The sequence below is a fragment of the Pelodiscus sinensis genome, chromosome 2 (assembly GCF_052426305.1).
Source record: "Pelodiscus sinensis isolate ZL-2025 chromosome 2, ASM5242630v1, whole genome shotgun sequence".
NCBI lineage: Eukaryota > Metazoa > Chordata > Testudines > Trionychidae > Pelodiscus > Pelodiscus sinensis.
Window position 1 is genome coordinate 101933915 of NC_143053.1, and position 13270 is coordinate 101947184.

The following is a 13270-nucleotide window of genomic DNA, read 5'->3' on the forward strand; positions in this document are numbered from 1 at the left end:
TTTTCTCTTCCTCCCCTTTTCCTCACTCCCTACTACTCTGCAAACAAACCTGGTGGGTTAGGCGGAAGTGCTACATTTCCTTAAAAAAACTGACTGCAGAATCAGAATTTGGAGAATTAATAGTCCAGGAGCTATCCCCGCTGTGGCTCTGCAGTTTAAATGTAGTGGGAGCTGGGCATGCTAGAAGAGGCATCAGAAGCAGCAGTGTGGGGTGAGGGAGGTAGGGGAAGCTGCCGTGAAGCAGCCTCTGCCCATGGCAGTCCCAGGCCTGCCATGAGCAGAGGCTGCTCCACATCCTGAAGAGCTGTGGCCACAAAGCAGCTATCAGAGGCAGCAGCATGGGGAGGGAGGGGAGAGGGAGGAGGTATCAGGCAGCACCACGGAGATGGTGCTGGGGGAGCCGGTTTTTAAGCCGGCTCCCCCTAGCACTGACTCCTGCTCCCCCCCTTTCCTGCCTCTGTTCAGAGGCAGCAAGCAGGGGGAGGAAAATGTGAGTAGTCAAGTAATCAACTCGACTACCTGATAAGCCTAGGCTTATTGGGTAGTTGATTACTCAACTACTCTCTTACATCTCTAAAAGAAATATATATGATCTAGAGTCATTGAGAGGCATCAGACGTAGAACTCCAAATTCTGTCCGTTTTTTAGCAAAGAAACTTATTTAAATGATCAGTCTCAGAAGATAGTTAACTTGAAAGGCTTAGGTGAACCAAAAATAATGCAATGTGCTAGAATAAAGCTGACAAAAAGGAACATTTTATAGGCACCACAAAATGCTTTGTCCTCAGAAGTCAGCATGATGCTGTTGCTTTGTGTGGGTCTCAGTCTGAGAATCTCCCCATCTGAGAAAATTGAATGGGTTTGGTTTTCAGATGGTGGGTATCTACCCAGGCTGTGATACAGAGAAGCTGCAGCATTTTTATTACATGGCTTCTTGATGAGTTTGTATTATTGTTGTTCAATTAAGCTTTTTATTTAAACAGAGATTTGGAAGGAAAAAAAAAACCCTCTAGCATTTGCACCAAAGATTCTGTGTGCATTCGAATACAAAACTCAGCTCAAGCCTACAAAAAATACCTAGGAATAGGAACACAAGCTAAGCCTTATGTGGCAAAAATGTGTACACAAATACACACAAAAGCCAACCATTGTCATAAATATATACACTCCTAATGGTGTATATATACAATGTTAATGGTGGCTTTGAATTTGGCATCCAGAGTGCAGATACTTAGCAGGAGACCTGCTTGTTCTTTATCCCCACACAGATCTCCTCACCCCAGCTGGCCTTGATTTCTCTGGAAAAAGGCAACAGGTTGGGGAGAGTGTCAGACCAAAAGGGGAAATGGAGCAGATAAAAGGGTTCTTTCACATAATGGGGAGCAAAATGGTTGGAGATGCAAGAGACAACGGAGGGAATTGCAGTCTGGAGGGGTTTGTCGGGCAGAGCAGAGGGAACAGGTGGAAGGAGGGAGCATGCAGCTGGGTCCTTTTGACAGGGGGTGGGGGGGGGGGGGGAAGAGCCAATGGAGAAAACAGTTGAACCAGAGGAGAGAAGGGGAAAGATGATTGAAAGAAGCACTAGCAGATGATACGGGTATCAGAACAGAGCCTGAGCCCACATCAGGAAGAGGAGTAGAGGGAGAGACTGAGGTGGTCACAGGCAAGAGGTGCTGCCAGCAAGGGGAGAGGAGCTGATTGCGTGCAGAGGATGGAGCTGCTCTGAAGTTGGCTCTAGTCCAGCCCTACACTCTTTTGTTTACATAGATTAGGGAGGAAGGGAGAGGGAGGGACTTTTCAAACTTGCTACTCAGTCCCTATTAGTGAAGATCCAAGAAACCACTAAAGTAAATGAAGCCGAGTGTTGTTGGGGCAGTTGAAAGAAAGGCCCTTATTGTATATACAACAAGGCATTCTCCTGTGTAGCTCTAAACAATGTTTTCCCCTATATACCCTTCCAGAGACAAAACAGCTACTTAGCCAGTGCTCTTAATGTTTCTGTTATGTATTTGCCAACACACACCCCATCCTAAAGCTCTCTGCAAATGTAAACTGATACTCAGTCTGTAAGGTGGGATCAACGTCACCCACAAGTTATTAAGCCCTGGGGTATTCATTTATGTATAGGGAAGAATAATTCCCTTTACTGGAGGAATCACTAGGTTAGGTTCCCTGGCCAGTGTCATTCATGAGCAAGTCAGACGACATCGTGGGGGAGTTCTGTGTGTGGCCCAAGAGACATGTTTACCATTGCCCATGTGCAGGATTGCCAGATTCCGCTGGTTTCTGTCTTACAAGGTGAACTGAGCTGCCCAGGAAGTTATTTTTTCCTACCAGGATTACTAAAGTGACATGCCTGTAAAGAGAGGGCACATGAAGTGAAGTGCATGCTGACTGCACACAGCATTGACTATGAGCCATGTGCTTCCTCTGCATCCAGTCAAAGCAATGCTACAGTTCAGTTGGCTCACCCCACACATTCTAAGTTCACAAGAACAGTTTGCAAAACTGCCCTATTCTGGGAGACTGTCTTGGTTAAGACTATCTTGTGGCCCACTCACTAGCCTAGGTTGTTCATTGCTGTACAGGTTGGACCTCCCTGGTGTGGCACCCTCGGGACCTGACCAGTCCCAAATGAGGGAATTTGCTTGATCAGGGGACATCCCCTGCCACCGGCCTTCCAGGACACTGCCCCTCCCTCTGGCTGGCTCTGCTCCAGCTCTGGTGCTACAGTGCGTGGGCTTGGCCCCGGCCCACTGCTGTCAGCTGGATGGGACTCTCTGGGGACAGAGCTCCCCAGCCGCTGCAGCATCGCTTTTGTCCCACCCAGCTGGGGCTTCCTGGGGATGGGGCTCCATGACTGCCCTCCTGCTGCCACTCCCAGCCGGGGCTTCCTATGGACGGAGCTCCACAGCTGCCCCGCTGCTGCCACCCTGGCTCAGGGCTCCGTGGCTGCCCTGCTGTGCCATGCTCCCCTGGGACACCCCAAGAGAGGGCTTGCCGGTCCCGATGGTGGGACTTCTGACTGGCTTGTACTCCTGGGCACAGGGACTCTCTGGTCCAGCAACATCTGTGACCTTGCTGGACGAGAGAGTCCCAGATTCAGGCGGTTCAATCTGTACTCGATGACCCTAATATTCCCTTCCAGCCTTAGAAGCTAGGAATTTCTGAGCCATGAAATGTAGCCACTTATGGGGTGTGAAACAAAGCAACTGGTTAGCAGTATGGGTAAGACAATAAGGGGGTACTGTCTTGGAGAGAAGAGTGCCACCTTCTGAACCATCTGCATCATCTCCTACAGTTACTTGGTTTCTTTTGAATGTTTCTTATCCAGGTGCGCACCTGACCCAGCCTGCTTAGCTAGTGAGAACTGATAGTATCTCAACACAAGGCTGGCTGATTGCAGGTCTGAGAGAGAGGACTCCAACTTAATATCCATTCTCTTCTTTTGCATAGAAACCTACCCTTCCCTCAGGATATAATTGCAAATCAATCATTTCCATGTCAAGCAATAACATGAACACGCTTTACAAGGAATGAAAGTTTAGAAGATAAATCTAAAACATGTCACCCCTGTAATGTGGAAGGATTTGGACGGCCGTGAAATGCACATTTGACTTGAATAAATGAAGGGTAGGCTATATCAGTAGGGCACCCAAACATTAGAACACATGATCATGTCATATTCTGCTCAAACATTGTCTCACTTTGTATTCCAGTATTGCACAGTTTGCTGTGGATCTTCTACATTATAAGGTGAACTGAGCTGTTCAGGAAATCAGAGCTGAGAACAAACTGACAACAGTTAATCATACGACGGGTTCTTTAGGAGATCATAGTGCCATACCTTTGGTTGAAAGTATATCAGGGTAAAAACTACAGGCCCAATTCATCATTGCAGCCAAGCTTGGCATAACTCCAGATTGGAAGGAGGCAAAGTATAGGCAATGAAATCCTAGATAGTATCTGTTCTTTTCTATTCTTTGAGTGAGAATGTGCTTCTTGGGCAAGCTAGAATATTTATAACCAATTCAAGTAACGCAAGACACTGTAAGTGTCTAGAGAGTCTCCTGTCATGTCCATTTCAGAAAGGTAAGGCTAGAGTGATCACCAGATACAGATGTCATATGCTTTTCTGGTTTCCAGGGGATTTTTTTTTTGTGTTTGTTTTGATAAGGCATGTTTTTGACCTTGTCGTTCCTCCTCTTAACTTTTGTGTGCCTCTAAAACCTTCACCTTAATGTAATCTTCCAGCTAAACTGATTCTTATGATCTCCTAAACCTGTAACTATTCAGCAGCAATTTTCTAGCCTGTAGAAAGTAATCACAGTTATAGAGACATCTAAAGATAATTGCTGACTTAAATCAATGAGGGCTAAAAGACAACACAACAATTATTTTGGAAGTGTTTATAGCTCTTTGACTTTGTTACAATTGTGTGAAGAAAAATACTGAAGCCTAACAAACCACAACAATATATGTAACTGATACTGTGAGGTTTACTCAACTTCTTTTTAGTGCTTCTGCTCTGTTAAAACAGGCCTACAATGCCTTTTTTATGTGGAAATCTTCTAGTTGGGTGTGGTGGGGAAGCCGTTTCTGTGACTCATGCTGCAGGGAATTCCCTAATGATTTAGAATATTTTTACTTCTGGACATCTGCACAGTTTCCTTTAACTCTGCAGTTGTTAGGAGAACTACAAAGAACTATTCACTGCTAAGCCATTCCATTTTAAATGGGCGCTTCTATTTTGAAAAGTTCAAACCCCGCATGCTAATGAAGTAGGTGTATTGTGTTTTCATCACTAGTAACTCCAGGGGCTTACCATAGACTGAAAACGCATGATAAAGCAGAGGTGGATGAAGCACACTCAAAACCAGAACATGCTACAAATAACGGCACATCACAGTTATCAATTTTTAAATGTCAGTCATCTCAACAAATCGCTATGTCTTCAGTTGACAGTGACACTCAGCAAACCAGCTGGAAATGATGACAAACAGCACTAAATATTGCCCTTCCAGAGACAGTCCATTCTGACTAGAAAGAGCCAAGGGTTTCCTGCTCGTGGAAGACTCCCAGAGTGGAGCCAAGATTTCATCTCCAGTAACTTCCGTGGGCTTTGCTCAATGTTCTGTGTGGTGTGCCTCCCCTCCCAGTGCAAAAAACTTTCATGATCCAAAAGAGACACAAAACATCAGCTTTGGAGAGAGACTCCTGTGCGTCTGCCACTTCAATATACTGTAACAAAATGTTTTAACAAACACTTTGACTGAAAGGAGGCATTGATTTCGAAAGAGAATTTTAAAAATACTTTGTAAACGTGAATAAATAAAATAAGTCCCTTGGAAAAGAGGGTGTCTCTCTTTTTTTTTTGTATAACAACTGCCCATTTGGACACGGTAATTCCAGAGAGTAAACTTTAACGGGAATGCCTGAAATGTGTCTGCTTCAGCTTTGTGTTATGTCTGTAATTTGAATTATTTGCATTTTGGAAAGGTATAAATTGCTCTGGTGTACTTTTGTTGGCCCTTGGCCAGACAGGGAGTTGCCTTGGGCTCTGAGTCAGCCAGGCTGATGCAGATGTGGCAGACTTACAATGGAAACTTTTGTGGTTTATCAGTCTTCACTCCTCAGGCATATTCTGACAAGAGACTATATCCTGCATACTTGGTAGGATATTGGACATAGGTGGCACTGAGAGAGGCAGATGTTTCAAGTCCCCACAAATTGCTCCATTCCTGTTTTTTTTTTTTTTTAATTTCAGCTGAACTGTATAAACATGCAAAACATGTTTATTGTGAGGAGTTGACGTAGTGGTCTAAGGTTTCCCTCCTGGAGTTGATCCCAGTCCGTGGGCGTTGAGATTTCCTTCTCGGTTCACCAGACGTAACATGAAGAATTGTCTACTTTTTTTTGTCTCTGCTTCATAACAACTTCTCCTCATGTTTTGGTTAAATGAAATGTCACCAACTCTTAACGAGTCGTCTGTTTCCCCACCCCTTAAAGAACAAAGTTCTGGACTTTCTCAAAAGAATTTCTTATTGGAGCAAAAACTAGTGCTCTTATTAGTTTTCCAGTTGATAGCCAAAAAATAAACACAGGCTGGGATTATTTAATATATAACCATTTAGATTATATTGTTTAAAGTGTTTCTGAAAAAAACTCACTCTTTGTCATCATAAAAATTTCAAAAGCACATAATGGCAGCACTGCATGAGGTAATTGAAAGATTAGCCTCAGAAGGAGCCATTTTGAATTTTACAAAAGTATTGGCAAGAAATAAAAACAGAATCCTGAATCAGGTCATTCATTTCACAAGGTGGAGATTAAACATAACAAAAAACCCTGATGTTTGGTCATCCACTTACAAAGGCAACACAAGTTAACCAGACTGCACTTCTCTACATAAAAACACTTCCAAAGCAGAAGTTGCTGAGCAGACTGTCACTCCGAATGGCTTGTAGGGATGTCAAGATTCTAATCCTTTCAGAATCACGTTAATTTCTACTTCAGTTTAATGTTTTTTTTCTTCCCAGAGAAAAGATGGGTCCCAGTTTGAGGGATTGTGGTCAGATTTTCATATTGTCAGTTTAGAAAAAGCATCTGGTGGATTAATTCCGCAGTTATCCCCTGTACTTCTGCGAGGTCTGTTTAATCTTGGCAGTCCTAAAAGACCCTGCTAGAGAGATTTGAGGGCTGGTATAGAAAACTTTTCTCTTCTGTCTCCCAACCTACTGGAGAGATTCTTATTCTAGTTGATTTTTTTATTTGGTGGTATGATTTAAAATGGAGGAAAAAACCTAATGCATATGTGCTGATTTATTTTGATAGAAAAGCATTTCAAAATAGCTATGCTCTAAGTGTGTAGCATTCACACTGTGTGTCTTTATGTTAAAAAGAAACGGGTTCAGATTTAAAAACAATCACCAAAAGCCAATTCCACCCCAGCATTCCTTTCACAGTGGGAGTGCTGTACACACAAATATTATTTACAAGCATTTGTAATAAATCAGGCCATTTACAATGTGTCACCTCCATCCTTGGCATGAAAGAGAAGAGAGAAGAAAAAGAGCATTCACTGGTACCTTGCAGAGGCTGTTTTTTAAAACATGCAAATAGCTGTGTGGTGAAGTTCAAATCAACTAATCTTTGCATTTGCATGTCCCCATGCAGCAATAAATATACAAAAGAGATGACATCAAGTCTAATTTTCCCATTCACGCCAATGACATTGTATGTCCATTAAACCACAAGTGTCCCTGCTGCTGAACTCGGACAGTGATCAGATTGTGGCCATTTGTACATGTTTTTTCTTTTTCTAGGCTCAGGGAATAGAAACCTTACATTTTGTATTATTTTTCTCATTTCCTTCTTGATCTAAGTGGCAGAAACTTGAACAGCTTGTATCAGGCTGCTCATCTCAAAATAGAATATTGCCTGCTGGGACCTATTGAAGATGAGGACAGCTATAATTTGTCACCCTTCCTTACACTGCTCCTTTTTAATTGTAACTCTTGGCTCTGATAATATTTATCATTCATAATGTTTGAAATCTTTACAAAGGAAGGTAAGCATCAATATTCCCATTTTCCATATGGAAAAACCAAGGCATAGAGCAGTGATATGAGTTACTCATATTAGTGGTAGATTATTTTAAATCCCAATCTCTTTATTCCCATCCCAGTAACTATCAACTGAACCATGCTCCCATGCTTATAATCCAACTAAATGGGACCTGGCAAGTTATTTATGTGCCTTCTTGGTTGGGCAAAGTTTGAGCAGCCTGTCGACAGAACTATTTTCCTTCTTCCTCCACTGCAATAGAACTTCTATAAGCTGTCCATAGCTCTAGCTAGGCTCAGGCAAAAGGGGAGAAAACAAAGCATAGAATTATATTTATTTTTTTCTGCTTTTTGTATTTTAGATGGTCACCATGTGTGGGAAATGGAAGCCAAAACCGACAAAGAAATGTGCAAACCGGTAAGTGTGCTTTACATATTTTAACATCACAATTAAAAATATGTTTCATTTCTCTAGCACTTTTCTTCTCGAATAGGCTTTCCAGGACTTTGGCACTGTGCCCCAATCCTGAAACAGACCAAGTACTCAGACCTTCCGTTTTGGAAATCTTTCTTTTAATGGGAGTGGGGGCAGAAGGCCTAAATTGAAATCTACTCTGAAAATAAATGCATTCGAAAAGCATATTTTCAAAAGTTGGATAAGGCCAGCCTGTTCCCCCCCCCCCCCCCCTTCTTTTGCTGGCTCTATTCCATTTTGAACTCAGCAAAGAAGGAAATTCAATTCTGGGTTCTGCTTTTGCCAAAAAAACAAAACAACCCACCACACATATTTTCTCTGGCTTCCTTGTACCTTCTCCAAAAAGATTTGGAGACTCCTGGGGAGATCAGTCTCACCGATTGAGAAGCATAGATATTTACCAACTGGATCACTGAAGCCATCACTGAAATGCAGCTATTTATAGGAGGGAAGCATGGCTCCTATTCTGGTACACCAGTTCTACACCAGAATATATTAGGAAACACAAAGAGTAATTTATTCAATGGAAACTACAGGGGAAATGTGGGCAAACTGTTTAAAGACCTGAGTCTGAAACCAGCTAGGATACTAATCACTACGGGTACATCTACACTGCATGCTTATGTCAAAATAAGCTATTTCGGAATAGTTATTCTGAAATAGCTTATTTCAAAATAGCACATCTACACTGCAGGGAAGCCTCAAAATTAGTCTGAGACAGGCTTCCCTAATGTAGATGTTCTATCTCACTTTTGAGCCCCAAGAGGCACTGGGGAGGAATAACTTAGAATGGCCCTGGTAAGGGGCTATTTCAAAATAGCAGCAGTGGAGCATCTACACGTGTCTTATTTCAAAATAGCTATTTCAGAATAGGCATTATTCCTCATAGAATGAGGTTTACAGATTTTAGAATAAGCTGTCTATTGTTTCAAAATTATTTCAAAATAATGGAATGGCTGTGTAGACACTTGCATTGTTATTTAGAAATAATTCTAGTTATTTTGAAATAACAGTGCAGTGTAGACACACCCTATCACGCTTACTCCTTTAAAAAAATGCCAGAGTTTTTTGACGATCAAAAAAATAGAGCCACAGTTTAACTTTTGAGTCCAAAAGCTGGTGCCTTCAGCAGCTAAGTTTGTTGTTATCAACCTGTTGGAACATTCTTTCATTAATAAATGACAGAAGGGAGCAATCTAAGAAATCACCAGCAATACTTCGTGAAGCACTTAGGGTACATCTGCACAGCAGGGATAAAGTCGAATTAAGCTACACAACTTCAGCTACGTCAATTGTATAGTTGACGTTGAAATAGCTTAATTTTAGCTTTTGGCGCTGTCCACACAGCAGGAAGTCGAAAGAAGAACACTCACTCTTTCTTCAACTTCCCTTTCTCCTTGTGAAATGACGGTTATCATGAGTTGGAGTAAGAAGTCCTCCAACTCAACATTATTTTGAAAGAAAGACTTGTAGTATAGACGCTCACTATGTTATTCCCAAATGACGCTGATGTGTAGACATACCCTTAGTGTTCTTTTGAGATTTCCTATTCATGAATTGACTATGCCTAACATTCCTGGGGGGAGAAGAGCTGGAAAGTTCACCCTTCAAAATGACATGGCTGGAGAAAATGTGAAATAAAAATATTTTATTATGGAACATTGAAATATTTGAATAATTATATGACTGTTAATTTTCCAAGATAAGATGTTTTAGGGCGGATCTACCACCAAGTGGTTGTGCTTTGCCAAACTGGAGACCAAGGTTTGAGGTCTGACTAATGTTCCCTGTTAGCTGAGTGCTTGGGTGGCCACCTAGGAGATATGCAAGTGCCACCCAGCTGATTAGCAGAGCAGCAACAACTGGTAGCATGTGTTTCTATTGGTGGTGCATATCTGCCCATGTCTTGAGGCACATAACAAAATTTATTCCACACATAGTTGGAAAACATTGGAGGGAACATTGGTTCTGATCTCAGACTCTTGTCCTACAAGGGAAGGAATGGTTCTATCAGATATGTGACCCACTTTACTATTAAAAAGGAAAATCTGGGAAGTTCATGAGACCAAGAGTAAGCTCTAATCACGCTATTTAAAATTTCCTTAAGAAAGTTCTGTTCTTTCTAGAGTACCTATTCTGGGCATCAGAACAGACCAAACATTATGAAGAAATGTCACTCAGTGATGCCCAAACCTGATTTCATCATTCTGGAAACTACTCTTAAAATATAAATCCCTGGCAAGTTACACTTGCCAATATGATACATCTGGTACAGCTTTGGTTTACCTGCCCCCACACTTCTGACCCCAATAATCAAAATCATTGCTGAAGAAACCCAGACTGAGCTGCAGGAAGCACTAACCAAAAAGGGCCCAAAAAATTTAAAACTAACTGCTGCAGGCACAATTTTCAGTGCTACTAAGGCTTGTTCACCAGTCGGTGTACAGTGATACTATTTCTCTTTGGAAATACAGCAGAGACATTCACATAACTGATGTGCACATATTATTGTCTAGAGTAATGGTTCCCAAACTTTTCAGCATCACACCCCCTTTTTGATTTTTGAAAAACCCTCACGGCCCACCTTGCCAAAAATAGCAGCAAAACTTGTTGAGCAAAAAAAACCAAAAACCAACAACAACACACTGACTGGGGCAGCAAATCTTCATGCCACCCCAGGGGGGTACGCCCCCCAGTTTGGGAACCCATGGTCTAGAGCTACTATCTTAGCCATGTACTGACTTTCTCATGTTTGTTTTTTATAGAATTCCTTGGTGGTGGAGATACCACCTTTCCGCAATCAGAGAATTACCAGTCCTGTTCAGGTTAACTTCTATGTCTGCAACGGAAAGAGAAAGAGAAGCCAGTACCAGCTGTTCACCTATCTTCCTGCTAATGGTAACAATATATTTCTAACCTCAGGTGGTGGAAACTAGAGATATTTGCTAAAAGGTTACAAAGATAGAACGTAACTGATAATAATTCTGTATCTCACTTGAACAATTTAGGGCTATAATTATTGCTATAAAATAAAAAAATGTGGGCTGCCCCACCGAGCTGTCTCTTAATTTCCTGTCTGAGGAAGATACCCTCCAAATACAGTGTTTTCTTTTTGGTGATTAAAAACAATGGAGAATCCTGTGGTGTCTTAAAGACTAACATTTATTTGAGCTTAAGCTTTTTTGGGCCAGAACCCACTTCATCAGATGGCGGTAGAGACTTCTGAGCTCCCTATTGTTGGAACTAAAGCATGAGAAGCATTGCTTATGGTCTGTGAAGCCTGTAGCTTCAGGGAGCCTGAATTGTGCTTGTGTTTATACATGCTCTACATATAAGAGCTCCTCACGCGGCATGTGAGATGAAAGAAGGAATTCTGTGCCCATGAGCATCAGAAAGACTCTTTAAAGCATGAGATTGCTGAGCTGTCTCTCCCAGTTTCCCAATCCCAAAGGGCATATCATTCGAAATCACCCCACAAACTGTATTGTGCTCTGAACTGGACGTGATATGGGATTTCTCCTGCCACCTATCCTTCAGCTACCTGCCTTTCTGGAGTTGGAAACTGAGTCTCAAAGGGAGGTGAGACTCTCACTCAGGCTACGTCTACACTGGCCCCTCTTCCGGAAGGGGCATGTAAATTTCAAGAGTCGTCGTAGGGAAATCCGCGGGGGATTTAAATATCCCCCGCGGCATTTAAATAAAAATGTCCGCTGCTTTTTTCCGGCTTTTAAAAAAGCCGGAAAAGAGCGTCTAGACTGGCCCCGATCCTCCGGAAAAAGTGCCCTTTTCCGGAGGCTCTTATTCTTACTTTAAAGCGGCGGACATTTTTATTTAAATGCCGCGGGGGATATTTAAATCCCCCGCGGATTTCCCTACAACGACTCTTGAAATTTACATGCCCCTTCCGGAAGAGGGGCCAGTGTAGACGTAGCCTCAGTGTTACTTGTAGGCAACTGTGGATTCTGAACACCACAAGCTCCTTGAATGTGGAGGGGAGAGGCCAGTTCTAGCCTTGGGTTGTGTTTGGTTGGGGAGTAGTTAATGCTGTTTCCAGGACAGATGTCTAGCCCCATGTCAGAGATGGAGTGAAGTCTACAGTGTCTGTTTGCTGTTGGTCAGGTTGGTATGCCAGAGGGACCTATATCAGTGATTCTTTATAGAATGGGCCATACAGTGGAGCAAGAAGGGGCAGACATTGATAACTCATCTTTGAGCAACTTGACTCAAGAAGTGTTTTTCTTTCCCTTGAGAAAAACAAGCCCTTTTCTGAGTGCCCATTGCAATCATCTTTCCAGAATCTTCCATGTAAGAAATCTGTCTCCCCTACACTTGCTTAACGTTCAAATCAGAAGGTTGATTTCCAGCTGAATTCTTCTCTGGAGCACTGCTAAAAAGCATAATGGGAACGGAAATCAGATAGCTTCCTATAAAAATCTTTATGTATAGGAAAGGGTTGAAGTCTGAGGATTTTCACAAGTGTGGTAATCTGTGGTGTTTTGGAACCTCATGTTGACAAATGCTGGGAAGTGCTGGTAACCTACCAGTACTAGGTGTGTTCAAGAGAGAGGTGTGTGAAATCTGTATCATACTCCTGATAATTTGCATTTAGTTATAAACTTTAAAATGGCTCAGTTTCAGAGAACCCTTTTTGATGAGATATGAAGGTTTATTTAAAGTGAAATGACCTGGTTGTTAAGAGAAATGGTTTGGCAAGGAAAATATACATAAATTCACACTTTTCACGGGTTTCCAATGTGAAAATAACCATGTTGTGGGAGTTTTATGTACAGTAATATGTGAGTTTCATGCTACAGCTTGAGGGAAAACAAGCCTGAAAACATTTTAGATGAAACTGCATGAAATACAAATGTTGAATTTCACATAACTTTAGTTGGGTGCTAGTCCTGACTTGTATCGTGATTTTAATTCAAAATAAAGCATCAGAAAATAACAGGGAATTTGACAACAGCAAATTACTCCTTAAATATAATAGAAGGACTCTGCTGAAATAGTTGCCCCAGGTTTTATTGAATTAACGTAATTATGCAAATCTTCTCAGCAATATAGATATCTATGTGTATCTGAGGATTGTGTAAATCTTCCAGATGAAAAACTGAAGAGTTATCATTCTCTTATATGATACTTTCAGCAATAAATATCTGTTGTGATGGCCAGAGATAGTGCTTATCTCTTCAAGGACCTTCCAGAGATATTTAATACTCAAGTCTGT

The 13270-nt window shown here is 41.9% G+C and overlaps 1 protein-coding gene across 5 annotated transcripts in view; it reads left to right on the forward strand.

The window, feature by feature from the left end:
- The window catches only part of NFATC1 (nuclear factor of activated T cells 1), a 140098-nt gene that overhangs the window by 72413 nt on the left and 54415 nt on the right, over positions 1-13270 (forward strand). For all 5 annotated transcript variants that reach the window (XM_089776351.1, XM_075921105.2, XM_075921108.2 and 2 more), the window contains exons 7-8: positions 7928-7983; positions 10806-10938. In XM_089776351.1, the coding sequence (XP_089632477.1) occupies positions 7928-7983; positions 10806-10938 (189 nt within the window). The remainder of the gene's footprint in view (positions 1-7927; positions 7984-10805; positions 10939-13270) is intronic.